Consider the following 24,020-nt stretch of genomic DNA (forward strand, 5'->3'; position numbering starts at 1 on the left):
GAGCAGAGCCAGGGGCAAGAGGGGAAGTGCGAGTGCCGTCAGGAGACCACGTCAGAGGCTATGCAGACGTGGCAGTGGCTTGGGTCAGAGTGGCCGGGGCTGGACCGAGTGGAGGGCAGGGCTCCAAGGGAATGAGACACAAGCTGGGCTGGAGAGGGAACGATGGAAACAGATATGACTTTACACTTGTGCAGATCGTGCTGATGTTAATTCCAGATCCTTCCCTCTTATTAGGGTTGTGGGTGGAGGGAGAGGAATTAAGGGGAGAGTTTCGATGAACCTTCCAGGCACTGGAACTCAGGGGGATAACCGTTCTCCCCCTTGATGTGGAGGACGGTGTATCCTCAGTCAGGTCCGCAGGAGACTCTCCAGCATCACAAACCGGATATGGAAGACACCTGTAGGCAAATGGCTTTTTGTTTGTTTTTTTGGTGAGGAAAAGTGAGGCATTTTTAATTCCCTCAACCAAACACCTCCCACCAAGGAAAACTGGAGTCAGGAGTTGGGTTGAAGTGAGGTTGAAAGCGTCGCAGCAGCTGATCCTGCCAAAGAGCAGGATTGGCCCCTGGCCTTCCCCATCTTTAGCGTTCATTGGCCCACTTTCTGGTAGAAGGAGGCACCTTGGTGTCATCACCTTGGAAGAAAGGATGTACTTCCTGCAATTGTGTGAAAACATTTTGACTCGGTAATACTTTCACATAGGACAAAATTCAAAAGGCAGAAAAAGGACCCAGCATGAGGTAGAAATCTGCCTCTCATCCTTGAGAGCAGAGTTCCATTCCCAGACACATGCTCTCTTACCAGTTTCTTGAATAGCCTTTTGGAGAGTCAAGTGTATATTTTCTTTCTTTTTGTTATACAATCAATCGCATACTAAGCACACTGTTCTCCTTCTTGTTTTTTTTTTTTTTATTAAATAAGCTCATTAAATATTCTTCCATATAAATACCCATAGAGTTGTCTAGTATCCTTGGTTTATAGGGACCAGATATATTCAAGGAGCTCTCTACTGATGAACGTTTAAATTGTGTCCAGTTTTCCACTATTGTTAATAATTCTACAGTGAGTCTTTTTGTATGTATTTCAGGATCTCCTTAGGGGAAATTCCTAGAAGTTGAGTTACTGGGTCTAATTGCTAGATCAAAGAGTATGGACATTTTAAAACTTTGATACAGGTTGGCAGAATAACTTCCACATAGGTTATAGAAATATTACTGCTACAAACCATGCATGTGTTTGTCTGCTGAGATTTTCCTGGTTTGAGCACTGAAGGTCTCAAAGCTCAGAGCTCCTCAGTCCTGAGAAAACTGGGATGGTTGGTTACCCTATCTAGTATATGATCAATTTTTAGCATATTTCTGAATAAGTCAGGATAGATATGATTATACCGTGGTTCAAGAAAAACCTCAGTGTCTTAGAGAAGGAAACATCTTTTTCTCATTCAGAGAAAGTCCAGCAGACTCTCTAAGGAAGCTGTCATCCTTCCAGGATGTTTCAGTATTGTGGCACTTTCATGTTGACACAGACTTCCCTGAAAATTTCTTTCACTTCATTTCTTGGCTGAAGCAAGGCACACAGTGATGCGTCAGGGCACTTCCTGACTGCTTATCTGAGAGCCAGATATTCGTGAACAGCAGTCATTCCTACTGTAATGAACATGAGAGATGAGAAAAGGGCGTCTCAGTGTGCTTTCACTGAGCATTTCTGTTTTTGAGTATTTGCTGCTGTTTTTCTTGCAGAGAAAGAAACTCTAAAAACTTTATTGAGGCAACTGGAGAACATGAAGGAAACCATTGAAGCCGTGAAGAGCTGTGAGTTGCCATGTGCTGCTTCTGGCTGCCCTTAACTAGAAGTCATGAGTTTGTTAGGAACTTCAGGCTCCCCCACCCCACCCTGGTCCATTTTCTGGGCTGGATGGCTGCAAGTAGCCCACAGGTTTTGGGGATATGTTCATGGCTGGCCCAGGCTTTTGTGCATGGGGTCGTGTTTGAAGGGGATTTCTTGACCAGCAAGATATCCTCCAGCACCTGTCAAAGTGCTGACAACTTCCTCTCTCTCTCTTTTTTTTTTTCCCTTGTGGCTTGTGGGATCTCAGTTCCCTGACCAGGAATTGAACCTGTGCCTCCTGCAGTAGAAGCTCAGAATCATAACCACTGGGCTTCCAGGGAAGTCCCCTGATGACTTCCTCTAGATAACATCAAAGCTTCAATTCATTTGCTGAATTTCCAAGAAGGAATTCAAAATCCGATGCATGTATATCTATGACTGAGTCCCTTTGCTGTACCCATGAAACTCTCACAACATTGTTTGTTAATCAGCTATACCCGAATACAAAATTAAAAGTTTTTAAAAATTAAAAAGAAATTCAAATCAAATTAAAAATGCTTATCAATTCTACACATCTGTGAGTCCCTGCTTTATATTGGAGCCTGTGGGTAGAGGAAACTAAGATAGAGAAAGACTCTGCCTTCTGAGAGTTCCCAGACATGGCATAGAGTAAGGGAGGGGAAAGACACATAACAGCAGTGGGGTACTGAGCTTAAACTGTGTATCTGCCTATTAGAATTGAACTCACTAGACAAGATGCCAAACACTCAGGCGCCAAGCTGTTGTGCAGTAGGAGGAGATGAGAGAGATGGATTGAGATGGGGTGTAGGCAGAGATACGCAGGAGCCGAAGAGGGGAAAGAAGTACACGAGACATTTCTGTTGCCGTCGGCTGTGTCTCTACAGTCACTCAGAGGCGCTGGGACCTCTCTCCTGGGCGCTCCAGGCAGACCCAGCTTTGGTTCACTAGGTGTGGCTTCCCCCTCAAGCGTCGCTAAGATGCCTCTTCCCTCATAACACACCCTCCTCAGCTATTGACTCTATTACCTTGTCTCCTAGGGATGAGGTCAGAGTCACAGAAACCCAGGAAGGGGTTCCCACAAGATCAAATCAAGGAGATTAAGAAGGAGGAGCTTCCAGAAGCAGATTGGATCCTACTAAAGGAAAGTGAATCCAGCACACTTTATGAAGGAAAATACCATGAGTCTCCAGTGGCCATAAAAGTATTCAACAACTCCCAGGCCAAAGACATTGGGTAAGTTGTTTTGCATGGTTCTCTCGCCTAGTTACTTCCTGCCTGTAACTCCTCAAGAGGGGCAGACTGATATTCTGATATGGGGGAACTCAGACCCCAGAGGGTTAACTATTTGCTCTCTGTTATTAAGGAACACAGTCTAGACTTAAAGCTACGTCTTCCAAAGTCAATTCTAGAAACGTCTCTTGTTTATTCATGTATTTAGTTATTTTTAAAGGCAGATTCCGTTTCATTCCTGTTTCTTGGTTTCTTATCCCTTTCACAGACGATGAAATATTCTGTTTGTATGTGTTCTTGCAAAATGTTTGCTGCTATTATATGTGTGCAGTTTAAATGTTCACAGATGGTAGTATGACATATCTGCCGCCTGCTTTTCTTACCATTCTCACTCAGCGTCGTGAAACTTGTACTGTGCTTGCAGTCCTTTCCTTCTGACTGCTATCCATGGTGGAAATCCACATTTTGCCCCTTTTTCCAGTGATGGAACACAACCTGCTTTTAACTTTTGCCATCAAAAATAATATTGCCGTAGGTATCCCTTTATGGCCCTGTATGGGAATTTCTTAGGGCTGCATTGCCAGGAGAGGAACTGATGGATCATAAGATATGCATATATTAAGTTGACTAAGAATTACCAGGTGATTCTTTAGAACAGGTTGTATATGCCTTATCTTCACCCCTGGGAGATGCTGATGATCCCTCAAGTGAAAGTAAAGTTGCTCAGTCGTGTCCGACTCTTTGTGACCCCATGGACTGTAGCCTACCAGGCTCCTCTGTCCATGGGATTCTCCAGGCAAGAATACTGGAGTGGGTTGCCATGCCCTCCTCCAGGGGATCTTCCCGACCCAGAGATCGAACCTGGGTCTCCCACATTGTGGGCAGTCATTTTACCGTCTGAGCCACCAGGGAATGGCCGATGATCCCTCAAGCCCTGTGCATATACAGACGGTCACTACACTGAACGTTTTCTGAAGGACCTCCCCAACCTGAAATCCTATTTTCCCTCTTTGTTCTCATAGAATAGTGAGGCATACTTTCAATAATGAAATCAGAACCATGAAGAAATTTGATTCCCCCAACATCCTGCGCATGTTTGGGATTTGCATTGATGAAACAGGTAAGAGGTGCCTCCAGGACTGGGTATGCTGTCTGTGGTTTGTCATATATCTTTATGCTTTACTGTGTTGTTTTACTACAACAGCTCAAAGGGTGGCGCCTGCACGGTGCTTTTATTATTGATATTCATTTCTTCGCATCCCGCGATGCAGGTTCCCATCTTCTTTCAGGAGAAGAGGCTTGAAGTTGGCTTCAGCCTGAGGGCTGGTTTGCACTAATGCAACCACATCTCTTCCTGCTGATTCACTGGGAACCAAGGAGATGCTTGTTCAGATGCTGACCTGGGTGATGAGTGTATTTTGTTGCAATTAAACATTTCAAAGCTGACTGACCCAAACAAGGAATCTAACCTTGATCATTAGTGTAGAGCCAATCTAAAAGCTAAATTAACCTGCCCTTTTACCAGGAACTTCATTTTCCTTTTTGTTTTTTGATGTGGCTGCATTTCCTCTCACAGTGTGGCCTCCCGGCTGGTTATGTTTTGCTGCGTTTGCCTACAGAGAGGACAGAGCAGCTCCCTTCTTATCCCCTCTGGAAGTTTCTGCACAGGCTCAGGTGACCTGACTTTGGAGCACAGAATCCCAGGCTAAAGGAAAACGTCTAGTAATATTTATCCTCCTGGGTGACAGCCAAGGTGACTGACTCACTCTGTGTACGTCAGTTCTTACACGTCTCATGGCCCTGCCCTGAGGCCTCAGCTTCCTGTCTGAGCTCCCCTACTCAGCTCATTTATTCAGCTTCCCGTGAGCTCTGTCTGGACAAAGCAGACCCTGCCCTCTTGGGTTGTAGTGTTGAGTCGGGGAGTCAGTTACCCAAATAACTAGGGGAAGTGTAGAGTTCTGGCATGCCAAATGCCACCAAGAAGAGGCATGGGGACTCTGTGGGTATTGGACTCATTCACAGAGTCAAACCACGTGAGATGGGGACGGAGAAACACAGCAGAGCTGCCTCTCAGAGAGAGGGTGGGATGGGCCACAGAGAGCAGGACCTCTGAGCAGGGATGGATCTTCACAGCAGTTGGCTCTTTTCCATCAGTGACACCCCCTCAGTTATCCATTGTCATGGAGTACTGTGAGCTCGGGACCCTGAGGGAGCTGCTGGATCGGGAAAAGGACCTCACCCTGGCCAAGCGCATCATCCTGGCCCTGGGGGCAGCCAGAGGCTTGTACAGGTACCAGCGTGGGGAGAGGGTGCCAAGAGGGAGAGGATGAATCTGCCTCCCTTTCCGCTTGACCCAGAGACAAGCAGAGAAGAGGCTAGAAGCCTCCTTGAGCAAATCACCACATTTAGCAAATAAAAATACAAGAGGTCCAGTGAAACTTGAATTTCAGATAAGCAATAAACAAGTTTAGTACAATATAAGTATGTTCCAAATATGACACCAGATATACTTTTACTGAAATTTCAGATGTACAGAATTCCATATAAGCCCTATACTTTTTTAGTACTTTCTTTTTTTAAAAGTATTGATTTTTCAAAATTCAAAATCATCTGCATGTCCTATATTTTATCCAGCAACTCTACCTACTCTCACATATGATCTACAGTTCCTTTAGCCCAAGGGCCCCCAAAAGTCAGTCACTAACAGACTACATATGTAGTTATTACCATATTCACAGTAAGGCCAGTATTATTTATTTAATATTTTCCTTTCGATTAGCTCACTTTGTAAAAAAAAAAAAAGAACCTAAATAAGTTAGGAAAAAACGGGGAACATTTTCATTACTACCATAAATTGGAGACCAGAATCACTTAGCACAAATAGGTGACCACAAATAAAACCAAAACAATGTTATTAAATTCTGGTTAAATGTTGCCGCCTAGTAAAAGATCTGCAATTCAGACCAGCATTGTCTTTTCGCAGAGATGTTAGCAGATTTAGAGAAGTGTCAAAGACATCCAGCACCAACTGAGACTTTCTTCTTGACATAATCAGAAAGATTGGAATTAAAAGAAGAATACCTTTCTTACTATATCACCTTGCATACCACTTGTCCCATACTTTGGGGAATACTTCCTTTGCTCTTTCTTGGGAATCGTACAGTTTATTCCTTCTCAACTTCGTACACTAGTGGGTTTTGTGAGAAGGAATTTCGGACTATAGGGGACACTGTTAGTGCCTGTCCAGAGGACCGCTGATCCTTCCTACCTGATCTGCACTCTTATCCACCACTCGGCATACTTTGCTGCTAACAGCTCATCGCCGCCATCTGTAGAGGAACATCCGCGGGTGCTAGAGCCCCTAGGCCCTGAGACCTGAAGATACCCAGGAACTTTACAGCCCCCTGTCCCTGACCCTGTTTCTCTCCTCCCCTCCTTCACCCCAACCCATAGTCACTGAGCAACCAGTGTGGGTACAGAAATCCAGCTCCTTTGCTTCATGCAGAACAAACCCTGAGGGGCAGTTATTCTCCAGAGGTCCCCATGGATTAGGCTGGCCTGGAACTTCACCTGAAGTCACGCCCTTGCTTGATTTCTCCTCCTTCTCTGCCCTGCTTCCATAGCTCCCTCACTGGTTTCCTGGGATTATCTTCTCTTTTACAATTTCACTCACTGATTTATCTTTGGCTGCTCTGGGTTTTCATCGCTGCACAGGCTTTCTCTAGTTGTGCAGAGCGGGGGCCATTCTCCAGTTGTGGAGCCCAGGCTTCTCACTGCAGTGGTTTCTCTTGTTGCAGAGCTCAGGCTTCAGTAGTTGTAGCATGAGGACTTAATTGCTGGAGATACCTTCCTAAGCAGTCACTTGTACAGTCCATGCTCATGATCTGCTTCTGGGAGAACCCAGCCTAAGGCTGACTCTGTGATAGAAGCCCAAAATGGGAGGCAGGAACTCCATTCATCCAAAGAACTTCGGCAGGTTCTTTACCACGGATGCCACTTTGGAAGTCACCACCACTTACTGAGTTGGTGCCAACCCCAGCTTTCCACTCTGTTTCAAGCAGAAGGGTCCTGGTTATGGCCCAGCCATCCAGCCACGCCTCGGCCCTGTGCTCTGTTCACCGCTTCCCAGGCAGAGCCCCAGAGAAGCATGCAGCACACAGCTGTCAGATCTTACCTCTGCATCCTGGTTTTCCCACTAACCCACGGACACCTACCCAGGAAGGAGGCTCGGTACTGACCAGTCTCGTTATCCCGGTACTGACTGTCATACCTTTCAAGAAAGTCTGTGCAGGGGCTTCCCTGGTGGCTCAGTGGTAGAGAATCCACCTGCCAATACAGGAGACACGGGTTCGATCCCTGGTCCAGGAAGATTCCACATGCTGCAGAGCTACTGAGCCCATGGGCCGCAACTACTGAAGCCCGCATGTGTCTGGAGCCCACGCTCCGCAACGAGAGAAGCCACTGCAATGAGAAGCCCAAAACTGGAGGGGAGCACTGCAACGAGAGAGTGGCCTCCACTCTCTGCCGCTAGAGTAAAACCCATGCAGCAACAGAGACCCTGTGCAGCCAAAAATAAATAAATAAAATTATTCTTTTAAAAAGAAAGTCTGTGCAAAGGTCACTAATGTACCCTGCCTTTGGTCACGTCAGGCTGCACCATTCGGAAACGTCCTCAGAACTCCACAGGAACATCAGTAGCACAAGCTTCCTAGTGACTAAAGACTACAACGTGAAGGTGAGCGTGGCCGCCCGGGCACCCTCTGAGTCTGACCCCTGTGACTGTTTGGTGCTGGGAGAGGCGAGCATGTTTCCCTGAAAGCCTGTGCCTGCTTGTTTCTCTGCCTTCATCTTGGAACGGAGGTCAGCGCTTCCTGTGCCAGGACAGTGCCCCACACGCCCCGCAGTGGACAGACTCAGTCCTCTCTGCCCTTCTGATGCTCGTCTCCCCGACTGTCCACGCAGCAGGGGCAGGCTAAGAGCAGTCTCCTCTTAGATGCCTGAACACCACTTCTGTGTCCCTGCAACACCCACGAGGGCATCTTCTTAGGTCCAAGGAAGCATCCAGACTCACAGCCTGGCACCTGGAGGCAATCAGAAGGGTATCATGCAGGAAACACAGCATGCCACCTAGGCAGCATCAAATCCTTCCATCCAGTGGGAGCCCCCACAATCCTCCAGGAGATATTCTCCTCGCCCTCACCCCAAGTGCGAGAGAAAGAGGCTTCTCTCCGTGGGTGCAGGAGAAGCTTAGAAGCCTCATGACTCCCAGGAGTCAATATTCTGTTTTTTAGACTGGAGGAATTTGTTTGTGTGTGTGTGGCATCACTGCGTTTTTTATTTATTTATGGCTGCGCTGGGGCTTCGTTGTTTTGCAAGAACTTTCTCTAGTTGCAGCAAGCAAGGGCTTCTCATTACAGAGGCTTCCTTGTTGTGGAGCACAGGCCCTAGGCACTTGAGCTGCTGTAGTTGCAGCCTGCAGGCTCTAGGGTACATGGGCTTCAGAAGTTGTGGCTCACGGGCTTAGTTGCTCTGTGGGATCCCAAGTAGCATGTGGGATCTTCCTGGACCAGGCATCAAACTTGTGTCCCCTGCATTCTTATCCATTGTGGATTCTGATCCACTGGGCCACCAGGGAAGTCCTCGATATTCTTTTATAAGAACTCCACACGCATGCCTTCCAGTACCCCTGCAAGGGGCATGCCAGGCATGAGTCACCACATAACCCAGCACCCCTAAAGCTCTTCACAGTCCCCACCACTCTGACCTCTCGTCCATAAATGACTTACTAGTCACTGGTCATTTATTAATCAGCAGCAATATATATTACTGAGGAGCATAAGTAGCAGTCTGTTTTTGTCAGGTTCCCAGGGGAATAGAACTAAAAAGTTCACTGACACTCAGATTGTCCTGTGGATGAGGAAGGGGTTTTGTTAACCCCATGTTCACAGTTCCCAAATGCTAAAAGAATATATTCTTTGTCATCTGTAGATAGCTTTCTCTGAATAACAAGAGACAGGTCTTTTCTGCCCTTCAGATGTCTTTTCCCACCACTCAGTTCGATTTAGTTCCGTCACTCAGTCATATCCAACTCTTTGTGACCCCCTGGACTGCAGCACGCCAGGCCTCCCTGTCCATCACCAACTCCTGGAGCTTACTCAAATTCATGTCCATTGACTCGGTGATGCCATCCAGCCTTCTCATCCTCTGTCGTCTCCTCCTGCCCTCAGTCTTTCCCAGCATCAGGGTCTTTTCCAATGAATCAGTTCTTTGCATCAGGTGGCCAAAGTATTGGAGCTTCAGCTTCAGCATCAGTCCTTCCAATGAACGTTCAGGACTGATTTCCTTTAGGGGGGACTGGTTGGATCTCCCCGCCATTGGTGTAGCATAAGTAAGCGTTCCCAAAGCATGGTGTCTATACTGCTCTCCTGGTGCTCATCACATGTGACTGTAACATGTGCTATTCAGCTTCTCACCCCTAGTGGTTAGTGTGGAGCCAGATGTCAGAGGATGTCCGCGCTCCCTGAACTGGTGAATAAAAGAGGGAGGAGCCACATCAGCATCTACTTCTTGCCCCTAGCTTTGGCTCCCTGGCTGCATTTGGCACAGACAGCCCTCTGCACACAAATGGTGCTAATGACAGATGTACACGGAGCAGGAAGAACACACTCTCCCATGACTTGTGCTGTGCTTTCTTTAAGAGCATGGCATTGGCCATGCAGGGTCAGATATGACAGAGAGGATCCCCCGTGTTGTTGGAGGTTTTTTGTTTCTTTGTTTTTGTTTTGTCTGCCTCCAAGAGAAAATGAGCCATTGGTAACTCCAGGCACCCCTGTCCATCCTAACAGAGTGGAGTTGAGGTATCAACTGAGGAAGCCCTGTACATATCTAATGTAGTAATATTAGAATAACTACAACATACCAAGTCTTATGCGGCAGAGCAACTAAGCCATGAGCCACAACTGCTGAAGCCCGCGCGCTGCAACTCCTGAAGCCCATGTGCCTGGAGCCTGTGCTTCCGACAAGAGAAGCCACCACAGTGAGAAGCGCGAAACTGGAGAGTAGCCCCCCCCTCCGCTATTAGAGAGTAGCACAGCAGCTAGAGAGTAGCCCCCACTCTTTGCAACTAGACCCACACGCAGCAACAAAGACCCAGCACAGCCAAAAATCAATCAATTAATTAAAAAAAATACCAAGTTTTACAGGTGCTTTACAACCATCATTTCAAGTAATCCTCACTGTCTCATTTTTACAGAGAAGAAACCTCTTTGTGTTTTTCTCAGTCAATGCACCATAATAGATTGAACCCGGAATGCAGCCAGGAGAGTAGCCACACAGTCAGGAGACCTCACTGGAAACATCCTGAAGGAAAAAGACTGTCCCCTGACAGTCACGTTTAGCACCAGTCCCTGCCCTCTACTTCCCACCCGAGATCGTGCCATTTCTTTCTGCCTCTGAGCCACCTCTCTCTCTAGCTTGCAGGATTTGAGTTGAGCAAAACACAGACTTCCATCAGCCGACAAACTAGAGGAAAAGAAGCAGAGAGAGTCAATTCTGCCGCATACATCTCACCCCAGAGGTTGGAAAATGTGTATAATAAATATGACATAAAAGCTGAAATATACAGGTATGTTTATGTTCTCATGCCAATTCTCAGATGAACCTGACAAGAAAGTCCAAGTCAAATGCCATTAGGGAGGAGCATCCATGGAATGTAATTGATAGTAATGAGAAAGTTCACTGTGGGGAGTTCCTGGTGGGCTAGTGGTCGGGATTCAGTACTCCCACTTCATGGCCTGGGTTTAATGCCTGGTTGGGGAAACTGAGATCCTACAAGCTACACAGTGTAAAAAAAAAAGAAAAGAAAATTCTCTGTGTTCTCTGGAAATGGCTACAGGGACGTGAAAAAAGGAAACTTGTTATCACTGTTCATTTTCTTGCTTCTCTTTTAGCTTTGGAATTGTCCTCTGGGAGATCGCCACCGGGAAGAGCCCATTTGAAGGTAACCAGTGTGAAAGCTGACTCAGATGGTAGACTAGAGTTAAACATCAGTGCTGTCCTGGACACTTTCTTCTTCAATGTGGGCACTGCCTGCACTGGTCAGTGGGGTCACTGGAAGCTTCTTTGTCTCCAGTTCTCAGTCCCTAGTTCTGATGCCAGCTGGCAGCATCCAGAGGGATGTGTGGGTGCCAGAGCAATCTTTAAGCCTCCCATCATATCATTTCCACGCCAGGTTGTGATTCCAAGAAGATCTACCAGCTGGTGGCTGAGTCCCGGCACCGGGAGCCAGTGGGTGAAGATTGCCCTTCACAGTTACAAGAGATCATTGATGATTGCCGTGCCTATGAACCCTCCAGGAGGCCCTCTGTTAAAGGTAGGGCTCTTTCTGGTCTAAAGAGCATGGACCACACGTGTTACTTAACATTTGTGAAAGATTTTCTTTGTGTATCACAACCAGGGATGGTTTTGCCCTTCGGGGGACACTGACAATGTCTAAAGAGATTTTTGGCTGTTACAGCTCAGGTGAGGTGGGGTGGCATGGACATGTCCACTGGTGTCTGGTGGACCGAAGCTACTCAGCATCCTAGGATGCACAGGACAACCCCTACAACAAAGATTATCTGGCCCGGATTATCAGTAGCAATGGAGTTCAGAAACCCTGACCAAAGGGCATTGTTTAGTCTAAAGTGGGTCGGGAAGGCAGATTATTCCAGCCTATACTCTTTCTGTAGCTCAGAGGAGTAGGATATTGGGCATCTACCGACCTGGACAATTCATCTTTCAGTGTCATATCAGTGCCATTTTAGTTCGCTGATTCCTAAAATGTCGATGTTCACTCTTGCCATCTCCTGTTTGACCGCTTCCAATTTACCTCGATTCATGGACCTAACATTTCAGCTTCCTATGTGTCAGCCACCTGTTGCTCTGGCTAAGCCATGAGAAAATCACCATGGGAAAAGAATAAAAGCAAAGTATAGCAATACAGCATAACCCAAATGAAAGTACATCGGGTTGATGAGTTGGGGTTGTCATGCCCTGCTAAGCTAAGGAAAAACAGTGAGGACCTTGGAACGCCGGGTCAGCGCAAGTTCAGAACACTGCTTGTGCACACACTAAGATGTTTTCCCAAGGCATATGCGGGTCTATGACCTTCAGCTAGGTGAGAGCCCTTGTACAAGAAAATAACAAAGACAGTTGAAAGTAATCAATAAAATGGGAGATGTGACCGGGGACACAGGAGGCTGACTCCATCGTAGGTACTTTCTGCTTGCCAAGACACTCAGTAAAGTGGTGTGGCTCCAAGGAACAGGGCTCTTGACCCAAGAGGTCTTGAGTCCCCCAGCCCCATCTTTAAAACTTTAATTCTGTCTCTAGTTTCTTTTTCCCAAACTGTGCGTCAGCCACTTTCGAGCCCTACCTGCTGTGCTGGCCACAACACCTATGCCATATTGTTCTTTACAGCATAGGACTTTTACTATCACCAGTCGCATACACAATTGAGTTATTTTTGCTTTGGCTGCATCTCTTCCTTCTTTCTGGAGTTATTTCTCCACTGATCTTGAGTAGCATATTGGGCATCTACCGACCCGGGGAGTTCATCTTTCAGTGTCCTATCTTTTTGCCTTTTAATACAGTTCGTGGGGCTCTCAAAGCAAGAATACTGAAGTGGTTTGCCATTCCCTTCTCCAGTGGACCACATTTTGTCCGAACTCTCCACCATGACCCATCTGTCTTGGGTGGCCCTACACGGCATGGCTCATAGTTTCATTGAGTTGGAATGATTTCTGTTTCCAAGGCAAACCATTTAATACCACAGAATGCCAAGACTGTGCCCCAACCCGTAATGTTGAAGGAGCTGAAGTTGAACGGTTCTATGAAGACCTACAAGACCTTCTAGAACTAACACCCAAAAAAGATGTCCTTTTCATCATAGGGGACTGGAATGCAAAAGTTGGAAATCAAGAAACACCTGGAGTAACAGGCAAATTTGGCCTTGGAGTACAGAATGAAGCAGGGCAAAGGCTAATAGAGTTTTGCCAAGAGAACGCACTGGTCATAGCAAACACCCTCCTCCAACAACACAAGGGAAGACTCTACACATGGACATCACCAAATGGTCAATACCGCAATCGGATTGATTATATTCTTTGCAGCCAAAGATGGAGAAGCTCTATACAGTCAGCAAAAACAAGACCAGGAGCTCAGATCATGACTCCTTACTGCGAAATTCAGACTTAAATTGAGGAAAGTAGGGAAAACCACTGGACCATACAGGTATGACGTAAATCAAATCCCTTACAGTCGTACAGTGGAAGTGGGAAATAGATTCAAGGGATTAGATCTGATAGAGTGCCTAAAGAACTATGGATGGAGGTTCGTGACATTGTACAGGAGGCAGTGATTAAGACCATCCCCAAGAAAAAGAAATACAAAAAGGCAAAATGGTTGTCTGAGGAGGCCTTACAAATAGCTGAGAAAAGAAGAGACACAAAAGGCAAGGGAGAAAAGGACAGATAAACCCGTTTGAATGCAGAGTTCCAAAGAATAGCAAGGGGAGATAAAGAGGAAAAGGGGAGAAATAGAGGAAAACAATAGAATGGGAAAGACTAGAGATCTCTTCAAGAAAATTAGAGATACCAAGGGAACATTTCATGCAAAGATGGGCACAATAAAGGACAGAAATGGTAGGGACCTAACAGAAGCAGAAGATATTAAGAAGACATGGCAAGAATTCACAGAAGAACTGTACAAAAAAGATCTTCACAAGACAGATAATCATAATGGTGTGATCACTCATCTGAGACAGAGAGTCTCTGTCTCTTGAACAGAGAGACACTCATCTAGAGCCAGACATCCTGGAGTGTGAAGTCAAGTGGGCCTTAGGAAGCATCACTATGAACAAAGCTAGTGGAGGTGATGGAATTCCGGTTGAGCTATTTCAAATCCTAAAAGATGATGCTATGAAAGTGCTACACTCAATATGCCAGCAAATTTGGAAAACTCAGCAGTGGCCACAGGACTGGAAAAGGTCTGTTTTCATTTCATTCCCAAAGAAAGGCAATGCCAAAGAATACTCAAACTACCACACAATTGTACTCATCTCACACACTAGCAAAGTAATGCTCAAAATTCTCCAAGCAAGGCTTCAACATTACATGAACCGTGAACTTCCAGATGTTCAAGCTGGTTTTAGAAACGGCAGAGAAATCAGAGATCAAATTGTCAACATCCGCTGGGTTATTGAAAAAGCAAGAGAGTTCCAGAAAAACATCTACCTCTGCTTTATTGATTACGCAAAAGCCCTTGACTATGTGGATCACAAGAAACTGTGGAAAATTCTTAAAAAGATGGGAATACCAGACCACCTTACCTACCTCCTGAGAAATCTGTATGCAGGTCAAGAAGTTAGAACTGGACATGGAACAACAAACTGGTTCCAAATCGAGAAAGGAGTTCGTCAAGGCTGTATATTGTCACCCTGCTTATTTAACTTATATGCAGAGTACATCATGTGAAATGCCAGACTGGAAGAAGCACAAACCGGAATCAAGATTGCCAGGAGAAATATCAATAACCTCAGATACGCAGATGACACCACCCTTATGGCAGAAAGTGAAGAAGAATTAAAGAGCCTCTTATTCAAAGGGAAAGAGGAGAGTGAAGAAGTTGGCTTAAAACTCGACATTCAGAAAACTAAGATCATGGCATCTGATCCCATCACTTTATGGCAAATAGGTGGGGAAATAGTGGCTGACTTTATTTTTTTGGGCTCCAAAATCACTGCAGATGGTGACTGCAGTCATGAAATTAAAAGACACTTCTTGCTCCCTGGAAGATAACTATGACAAACCTAGACTGCATATTAAAAAGCAGAGACATTACTTTGCTGACAAAGGTCTGTCTAGTCAAAGCTGTGGTTTTTCCAGTAGTCAGGTACAGATGTGAGAGTTGGACCATAAAGAAAGCTGAGTGCCAGAGAATTGATGCTTTTGAACTATGGTGTTGGAGAAGGCTCTTGAAAGTCCCTTAAACATCAAGGAGATCCAACCAGTCAATCCTAAAGGAAATCAGTCCTGAACATTCATTGGAAGGACTGATGCTGAAGCTCCAATTCTTTGGCCACCTGATGCAAAGAACTGACTCATCGGAAAAGATCCTGATGCTGGGAAAGATTGAAGGCAGGAGAAGGGGACGACAGGGGATGAGATGGTTGGGTGACAGCACTGACTCGATGGACATGAGTTTGAGTGAGCTCCGGGGAGTTGGTGCTGGACAGGGAGGCCTGGTGTGCTGCAGTCCATGGGGCCGCAGAGAGCTGGACGCGACCAAGCAACTGAACTGACACTCTTTCTCTCCCTTCCTTCCTTTCCTTTTCCTTTATCAACACCCTGGGGTAATTTCCTCTAGTCAGACTTTTATTTCGCCATGTTATCAGCTGCTCCTCCGTCGTTTACCTACACCGTCTCCCTCGATGGGAATTCTCCCTCCCCTACTCTAGATCCAGATCTCTCAGCTTTCCACGGAGCTCCAGATGCAAGAGGACATGATTCACGCGCACTATATCTAGATGCGAGGGAAGTGTTCCCACTGAAGCTGCTACAGTGTTCAAAGATACAAAATCATGTTTCTCTTATCTTTATTGTGATAGGTATCACAGTACAGCAATGATTAAATATATATGTGCATTTTTTTTAAGTCGAAGAAAAAGAATATCACATATCCACTCCTGGTTAAAGTCTTGAACATTACCCCTAACTCAGAAAGGGATCTCTGCACCCCTTGCTTTCACATTCCTCTCCCCTCCTCCAGGAGGAGCCACTATCCTAACTTTCTGGTAAAAGTTTGTCTATTGTTTTATAACCAAGGTACACTAAATTATGGGCTTTCCTGTGGCTCAGCGGTAAAAAATCTGCCTGCAATGCAGGAGCCCCAGGAGATGCAGGTTTGATCCCTGGATTGAGAAGAGACCCTGGAGGAGGAATTGGCAACCCACTCCTGTATTCTTGCCTGGAAAATCCCATGGACAGAGGAGCCTGGTGGGCTACAGTCCATAGGGTCACGAAGAGTCAGACACAACTGAAGCGGCTTCGCACAAATGTATAAGGACTTTTTGTAAGTGATTTCATGCTATATTCTACCACAACTTTCTTCAGTTGATCAGTTAGTATGAAGAAATTATTTGAAATTCATCAATGCTACTGTGATGGTTTAAACTCATTCTTTTTCACGGCTGTATAGTTGGCTACTTAGATAACCATGCACGTTACTTACCCCTTCCTCTATCGATGGATATTTTAATCGTCTTTTTAGGAACCTCACCCTTAAACATTCTTGTGCATATATCCTGAGGTGAGAATATCCTGAGTTAGAGACCTGGGGGTGGAGGGCATTGATAAATGAAGATTAAATGCCTTGAGAGAGGAACTAAAGAGATAGGCATCCAGGCTTCGGGGCAGTCCCCTCAAGGACGGCGCCACTATTTACAGAAGTCTCTGGCACGAAGTCCTTCAAGGCCTGTTCATTGGTGGTCCATTGGGAATCACTCTAACAGTCATGTTAGAGAGGGTATCTCATCCCTCCCCTTCATTTGACCCCATCCCTACCTTTTGGAATGAAAATCTGTTTTGCCAAAAGTTTTACTTTTCTTTTAAGTTCAAAAGATTCATTAACAAAAGAAACCACTCTTTACACACACAGTAAACAATTTCAATATTTAATAGAGGATTGATTGACTTCATTTCACTATATAGTCATTAAAAGAAGAGAAAAACAACAGAGAAAAGTAACAGCACATACATCACCAAATTGGGCCAAACAACCTCCAGACTTCAAAAGTGCTGGGAAGCCCCTCTTTAACAGCAGTCTGGAGCCCCAGTTGGGAAGAGGTCCCCGGCAGTGTGTCTACCCCATGGGTGAGACTTCAAATTGCAGTTTGGGGAGCTCCTGCTTATAATCCCAGGCTGCCCACTGATACGAGCATCAGTCTGAATGCAAAAATGCAGTGATGGTTTTTCTTTAACTTTTACAATGTTGTTTGTTTCACCTCATGAGTTACAAGAATTTCTGGAACCCCAGGGAGCAGGCCAGGCCTCCAAGGGCTCAAGGAAATCCAAGACCCATTCCCTCTGATCTAAAGTGCCGCTTGGCTTCCTGGTAACAATTGGTGTGTTTGTAAGCAGGCAAATAGTCGAGGCAGGGTCAGAAGTCAGTCTGTGGTCTGCTCTCCTGCTTCTGAAGCCTGAACAAGACTACTTCCATTTTAATTTTTCTAACAAAATTAAAACCTTGGCCTAGCTTCTACCTGAAACTTTGTCTTTGCCCTCACAGCACAGAAGAGCAGACTCAATGGTGCTTCCTGAAGAATCATCCTTCAGGGTGGATGAGAAGCTGACAGTATTTTCTACAGAACCTTCCTTTCTTTCAAATTCTCCTTGTCTTCTTCCTCCTCTTTCCAGGCTTCCTTAAACCCAGGTCCTCCTGGTATTAGAGAATCTAATACATGAGACTAATTCACACTAAGATATGAGCTTACGTCTCCCACAAGCCAGTTGTATTTTAGAGGTTGTCCAAGTAAAATTACAAAAATAAAATAAAAATAAACTAACAAAAATTGTCCAAGGGAGGGGGAACATCACATTCCAAAGGCATGAATGCTGATGGTTTTAGACTCCAGCCAGACCAAGGGGCGTGCAGTGTCTACACGGTTTGTAGTATGGAAATGTCTTTGTTTCTAACTGCCAGTTCCTGAGCTTGTCTAACTTTCTGTTCATTCATTCACAGAAATCTTAAAGAGACTGTCTCCCTTTTGTTAAGCCAAATATTGAAACTGAAACTGTGTCCCTGAACAAGGAGCTGGAAGAACACGAGCTGGGCATCTTTTTCTCTCAAATCCTTCAGCATGGATTTATTTATGGATACAGGGGGGCAGCACTTCTCTGTTACAAATAGAAAACAATTCCAGTAAGCCATCCCACTCCCAATGATACTGTCAAAAATACACCTTTGATAATAATTCTGATAGTTTTATAAAATGTGTCTCTCTCTGGATCCAAACCTCTTGGCATTGTGACTGAGCAGCCCCTCCCATCAAGAAGTCGAATCTGGGGCTTCCCTGGTGGCTCAGTGGTAAAGAATCCACCTGCCAATGCAGGAGACACAGGTTTGATTCCTAGCCTGGGAAGATCCTACATGTCACAGAACAGCTAAGCCTGTGCGCCACAACTATTGAGCCTGTGCTTCAGAGCCCGGGAACCACAACTACTGAGCTGAGCGGCTAAAGCCCATGCGCCCTGGAGGCCGTGCTTTGCAACAAGAGAAGCCACTGCAATGAGAAGCCCGCTCACTGCAACGAAGAGTAGCCCCCACTTGTTGCAACTAGAGAAAAGCCCTGCACAACAATGAAGACCCATCACAGCTAAAAATAAAATAATAAACAACACTTTTTTAAAAAAAGAAGTAGAATCTGTATCCCCACCACTTGAACCTAGGCTGGTGTTGTAACTGGCTTTGGCCAACAGAATGTCGAAGTGATGGTGTTTTGGTTCCAAGCCCAGGCTTTGAGAGGCCTTACAAACTTCCACCCCGTCTCTTGGAGCCCTCCTCCGCTGGGAGCAAGCTGGGCAAGGGTGCTGGAGAAGGAGAGGCCACAAGGAACCATCATACTAGACCAGCCAGGCCAGCAGCTGTTCAGGGATGAATCCAGTTGAGACCAGAAGAACCACACAGCAGAAGCAGCCTAGACGGCCCATTTACAAAACCATGAGCTAAATAAATGGCTGTGGTCTTAAGCCACTAAGTTCCGGGATGAACTGTGACACAGCAGTAAACATCAGGGCAAACACTGATCCTTCCTTTTCCCCACTGAACTAAGTACAGAATCACCCTTTGGATCCCCAAGGCCTTTTATCTCTGACGCCAACCTGATCTCCAGTATCTGGTCCCAGAGACTGTGGGCAGCTAATAACTAATACCTGTGAGGTCTAGTGGGAGCCTAAAAAGTGAGTTGAGCCTGAAGGAGAGACTTCAGGGAACAGATGAGCTTTGTGAAGAAAGGGCAGCCTCTGCTCAGCTCCAGCCTATTTTTATCATATAGGAACGGGACCCCAGTGTTTCCAGAGCCATCCATTTTGTCACATTTTTGGTAAATTGTCCATCTTTTTAAAGATTGGCACTTCATTAAAAATTATTTTTATGCTGTATCAGTTCAGTTCAGTCGCTCAGTCATGTCCGACTCTTTGCGACCCCATGAATCACAGCACGCCAGTCCTCCCTGTCCATCACCAATAGACAAACTAGATATATTAGCCTAAGAGTTCTCAGAAACCCGTGTCTCCTGGATGTGACCTGTTTGTTCTGAAATTTTTTTACACCTTTGCTCTTGGTAAGGTGACTTCTATTTGTCACTGCTTTTCTTTCCGCCTGAACTCATCCCAAATCATTCAACAGCAAATGTGCTGGGCATTGCTCCAATCACTGAGAAGACAGCAATCGACGGGGGCAGGGAGAGGGGTCAGTTGGGAGCCTGGGATGAACATCCACTTCTGTATATAAGACAGATAACCAACACGGACCTACTTGATAGCACAGGGAGCTCTGTTCAGTATTCTGTGGTAGCCTATATGAGAAAAGAATCTCAGAAAGGAGGAATATATTTATATGTGTAAGTGAATCACTCAGCTGTACACCTGAAACTAACACAACTATAGTTCCATAAAATTAAAATTTTTTAAAATAGGCAAAATAAATTGGAGCTTATAATCTGGTAATCATCTCTGGGGAATACAATTGTGGTTCATTTCTATTCCTTTTTGTCTTTTATTTATTCTTGATGTTTTTAAACCTAGAACATTTTTAAGTTAAAAAAGGGAAGAATCAACAAGGACAGGTTGAAAATGAGGCTTTTCTCGAGGTAATCATAGGGTACTACCATTTTCATCTTTGAAATCTTTTGCTCTCTGTAGCTATAGGGCTACAGTGTAAATTCTCCCTTGTAGGTTATACGTCCTCTGGCAGACCCACACACAGAGGCAGATTCACTGTGAAAATATTAGTAATAAAGCTTAATCTTCAGGGACCCCTGACTCACACAAGACATCTTCCAAAGCCCTATACCTAATTTTTTCCTCAACATTTATAAATATAAAAATTTTTAAATACTCAGAAATGTCAGTAGAGTTATGCTCTGAACATCTGAATAGTCACCACCTAGATTTTACACCTAACAATTCACCATATTTTATCACATACTTATCAATTCAGCCATTCTTCTTCCTACAGTTGATACATCCTTATTTTTTATGCATTTAGAAGAAAATTTCAAAGATCAACACAATTCATCACTAAACATTTCAGCATTTATATTATTAACTGCAGTTCAATATTTGTTTATAGGGTGTTGTTGTTTGTTTGTTTGATGGGGGAAGGTAATGTTTCCATGTTGTGAAATACACAAATCCTAAATATACCATTTGATGAGTTTAATAAATTCATACACATGACTGATCCAGACCCCATCAGGATGACAAACATTACCATCATGCCCATGCAGTCAAACCCCCTCTTCACTCCTGCCCTGCGATTCTGATTTAAATGGCATTTTTGATGTATAATTGTCCCACAGTGGACTACGCATGTTTAACATGTGTGGTTTCATGTTTTGACGTATATATGCACCACCACAATCAAGATAAAGAACGTGCATCAGTTCCCAAAGCTCTTCGTGTTCCCTTAAGTCACTCCCTCCCACCACCTCACCACCCCCATTTCCCTAGGCAACCACTGACCTGCTTTCTATGACTACTGATTGGTTTGTATTTTAAAATTTTATGTAAATGTAATCATATGATATATGATGTTTGCTTTCTTTCAGTATAACTATTTTGAGATTCATCCGTGTAATCACATGTATCCTTAATTTATTTCTTTTTTCTAGCTGAAAAATAGTTGAAAACTATGGCAATGTATGAGTATAACCATTTATTTATCCCTTGATCTGTTGATGAACAATTTGAGTTTATAATTTTTGGCTATTACAGATAAAGATGCTATGAATTTTTATGTACAAGTCTGTCTGAATATATGTTATTTAAAAATTTTTTTAAACTTTTTATTTTATATTGGAGTATAGATGTAACAATGTTGTGATAGTTTCAGGTGGTATATACTTTTATTTCTCTTGGATAAATATCTAAAAACGAACAGCTAGATCATATGGTAAGTGTACATTTAACTTTTTAAGAAACTGTCCAACTGTTTTCCAGGACAGTAGGGCTGTTTTCCACTCCACGAGTAGCGTAGAGAGCTCCTCTATATTCTTGTCAACTGGTACAGTCAGCCTTTTTAATTTTGGTGATCCTAATAAGTATATAATGAGTGCTATGTCATTGAGCCTTTAGTTTGCATTTCCCTAATGACTAATGATGTTGATCATCCTTTCATTTATTGATCATTCTTTCATTTAAGTTGCCATCTATATGTATCGTCTTTGGTGATAAGTCTGTTCAAATCTTTTGCTCACAGGTTGTTTTGTTTTACCAATTATCATGTTTTGAGAGTTCTCTATATACGGTGTTCTGGATACCAACCTTTTATCAGCTAAATGATTTTTAAATATTTTCATCTTTTTGGGGGATGGGGGGTGAATCATGCCACAAGGCATGCAGGATCTTGGGGTCGAAACTTTGCCTCCTGAGTGTTAACCACTGGCCACCGAGGAAGTCCCGCAGGTATTTTCCACCAGGATTCAGTTCACCTTAACACAGCCTTTGAAGAGCATGCGTTTTTAATTTTGAAGTCCAACTTGTCAGTTTTTGTTTTCACGAATCATGCTTTCGGAGTTATCTAATAAATCTTTGCCTAACCCAAGGTCATGAAGATTTTCTCCTGCTTTCTTCTGTACATTTTATAGTTTTAGAATTTATACTTAAGTTTATGACTTATTCTGAGCTAATTTTATATTGAGGGCAAGATGTGGATTATTATGTCTTCAAATATTTTTTTTCCCTATTCTCTCTCTTCTTTGATTCCAATTACATACGTATTAGACTTCTAGATATTGTCGCACAGCTCTCTGAAGGTCTGTTCTTTTACTTTTTCGTCTCTGTTTTTCAGACTGAATAACTTCTGTTACTGTAGCTTCAGGTTAATCGACTCTTTCTTCTTTGTCTCCAACTTTCCATTAAGCTCATCCAGTCAGTTTTTAAATTGAGATACTGTATTTTTAAGTTCTGGGATTTCCATTTGGTCCTATTTTTTTATTTCTATTTCTCTGCTGAGATTTCCTTCATGTTCCTTCATTATAAACATGTGTTCTTTTACATCCTTGATAATGGTTACAATAGCTGTTTCAAAACCTTTGTCTGCTAAAGCCAACATTTAGGTCATTTTGGGGTTAGTATCCACTGACTGACTTTTCTCTTGATTATGGATTATGTTTCAAGTATCTTCCTACCTCCAGTAACTTGGAATTTTTCTTGGATACTTTTCCTGATAGTTACAGAGAGTATGGACTGTGTCATAGTCTTCAGAGAGTATTTTTTAACAGGCAATTAATTGGGCTGTACTTAAATTCCAAACTGTGTCTCCCCTTTACTTACATATGAAATCGCTGTGCAGTCTTTTAGGCTAAGCTGGCTGCTTGAAGCCTGCTCCACACATGCCTAACTCAGAGTTAAGATAGAGATTTGGGCAGAGATTATATACAGAATTGAGGCTTTTCTTCTCTGGCTTTCTCCCTTCCTGAATTTTCCCTCTCACTTTCTAACTAATATGGTGGCTTCAAACTTTGTCCTCTGATTGCAACCAAATTAGACTGGGAGCTTCTCTCCAAGTTTTAGCCACTGCAAATGGGCTGATGGGGTCTTACCTATGGGATAAAAGCCATGAAAAAGCAGGAGATTCCCCTACTGCTGTCTCTTTTTTCCAATTATAGACCCCCCCTCTTCTAGTTTCCACCTGCTTTTAGCTGCTTTTCAGTGCCTCCAGGTAGCTGTTTTTTAAAAATATTTTATCCAGAGCTTTTATTTATTGTCTGTTAAAGGATTTGCCTAACAGGAGATGGTTGGCCTTTGTTGGAAGTAATTTTATATTTTAAATTTTGTAGTCCTTTTAAAAAATATTTATTTTTTTATTTTTGACTGTGCTGGGTCTTCGTTGCTGTGTGCAGACTTCTCATTGTAGTGGCTTCTCGCTGCAGAGCATAGGTTCCAGACACACGGGCTCACTTGTGGTATGCAGGTTTAGTTGCTCCAAGGTATATGGAATCTTCCTGGCCCAGGGATCAAACCCATGTACCCTACATTGGCAGGCAGATTCTTAACCGCTGGACCACCAGGGAAGTCCTGAATATTTCAGTCTTTAAGAGGTTCCTCCATTGTTTAAGTATCAAGCCCCATGAAGCCTGCATCCACTCAAGGCTACTTCCTGGGATCTCATGCTGTATTAGTAGATTAGTGGTGACATGGAGAATAAAGTCTTAGTACATATTAATAGCAACCTGTGCACACTTCAATTCCCATAGCATTCCAAAAGGCTGATGCAGAGGAATTTCAGAGCACCATTGTTCTGGTTGTTAATATCTGGTAGAGGAGATTTTCTTCCCTTCAACCTGCTTTGAACTTCTGCAACATTTTGCTGTTTTCTAGATTTGCTGCCCTTCAAACAGGGACAACTTTTCATTTTAGTCCAGCTACCTCATTTTGCCATGCAGAAAATGAGGTCCAAAAATGGGCAGCACCTCATAAAATAGTAGCAATGATTGGGGAGGAGAGGCAGGACCCAGGTGTACTAAAGCCCTATCCAGTCACACATGGGCATCACAGCACTTACCTTACTCTGTTTTTATTATAGTCATTTATGGACTATGCACCTTTCTCAAACGTTTTCTGAGGTCTTCAGATCTCAGCTCTTATATCAGCACTTCAGAGAGTCCTTTCTTGAACCTTCAA

The 24,020-nt window shown here is 44.1% G+C and overlaps 1 protein-coding gene across 4 annotated transcripts in view; it reads left to right on the forward strand.

Moving 5' to 3' along the window:
* MLKL (mixed lineage kinase domain like pseudokinase) overlaps positions 1 to 21,939 on the forward strand; it is a 28,016-nt gene extending 6,077 nt beyond the window's left edge. Inside the window, exons 3-12 of one of the 4 annotated variants that reach the window (XM_055413139.2) lie at positions 1,740 to 1,811; positions 2,886 to 3,081; positions 4,101 to 4,198; positions 5,233 to 5,368; positions 7,729 to 7,813; positions 10,551 to 10,702; positions 11,028 to 11,077; positions 11,309 to 11,449; positions 16,001 to 16,188; positions 17,857 to 21,939. In XM_055413139.2, the coding sequence (XP_055269114.1) occupies positions 1,740 to 1,811; positions 2,886 to 3,081; positions 4,101 to 4,198; positions 5,233 to 5,368; positions 7,729 to 7,813; positions 10,551 to 10,702; positions 11,028 to 11,077; positions 11,309 to 11,449; positions 16,001 to 16,179 (1,109 nt within the window). In that variant the 3' untranslated portion in view covers positions 16,180 to 16,188; positions 17,857 to 21,939. Of the gene's footprint in view, positions 1 to 1,739; positions 1,812 to 2,885; positions 3,082 to 4,100; positions 4,199 to 5,232; positions 5,369 to 7,139; positions 7,706 to 7,728; positions 7,814 to 10,550; positions 10,703 to 11,027; positions 11,078 to 11,308; positions 11,450 to 16,000; positions 16,189 to 17,856 lie in introns of those variants that run through there. The other 3 variants (XM_055413141.2, XM_055413140.2, XM_055413142.2) reach the window with 3 other exon arrangements.
* Positions 21,940 to 24,020: the final 2,081 nt, after the last annotated feature.

This window comes from Moschus berezovskii, chromosome 22 (assembly GCF_049115385.1).
Source record: "Moschus berezovskii isolate FMDL1 chromosome 22, NW_MosBer_1.0, whole genome shotgun sequence".
Lineage (NCBI taxonomy): Eukaryota > Metazoa > Chordata > Mammalia > Artiodactyla > Moschidae > Moschus > Moschus berezovskii.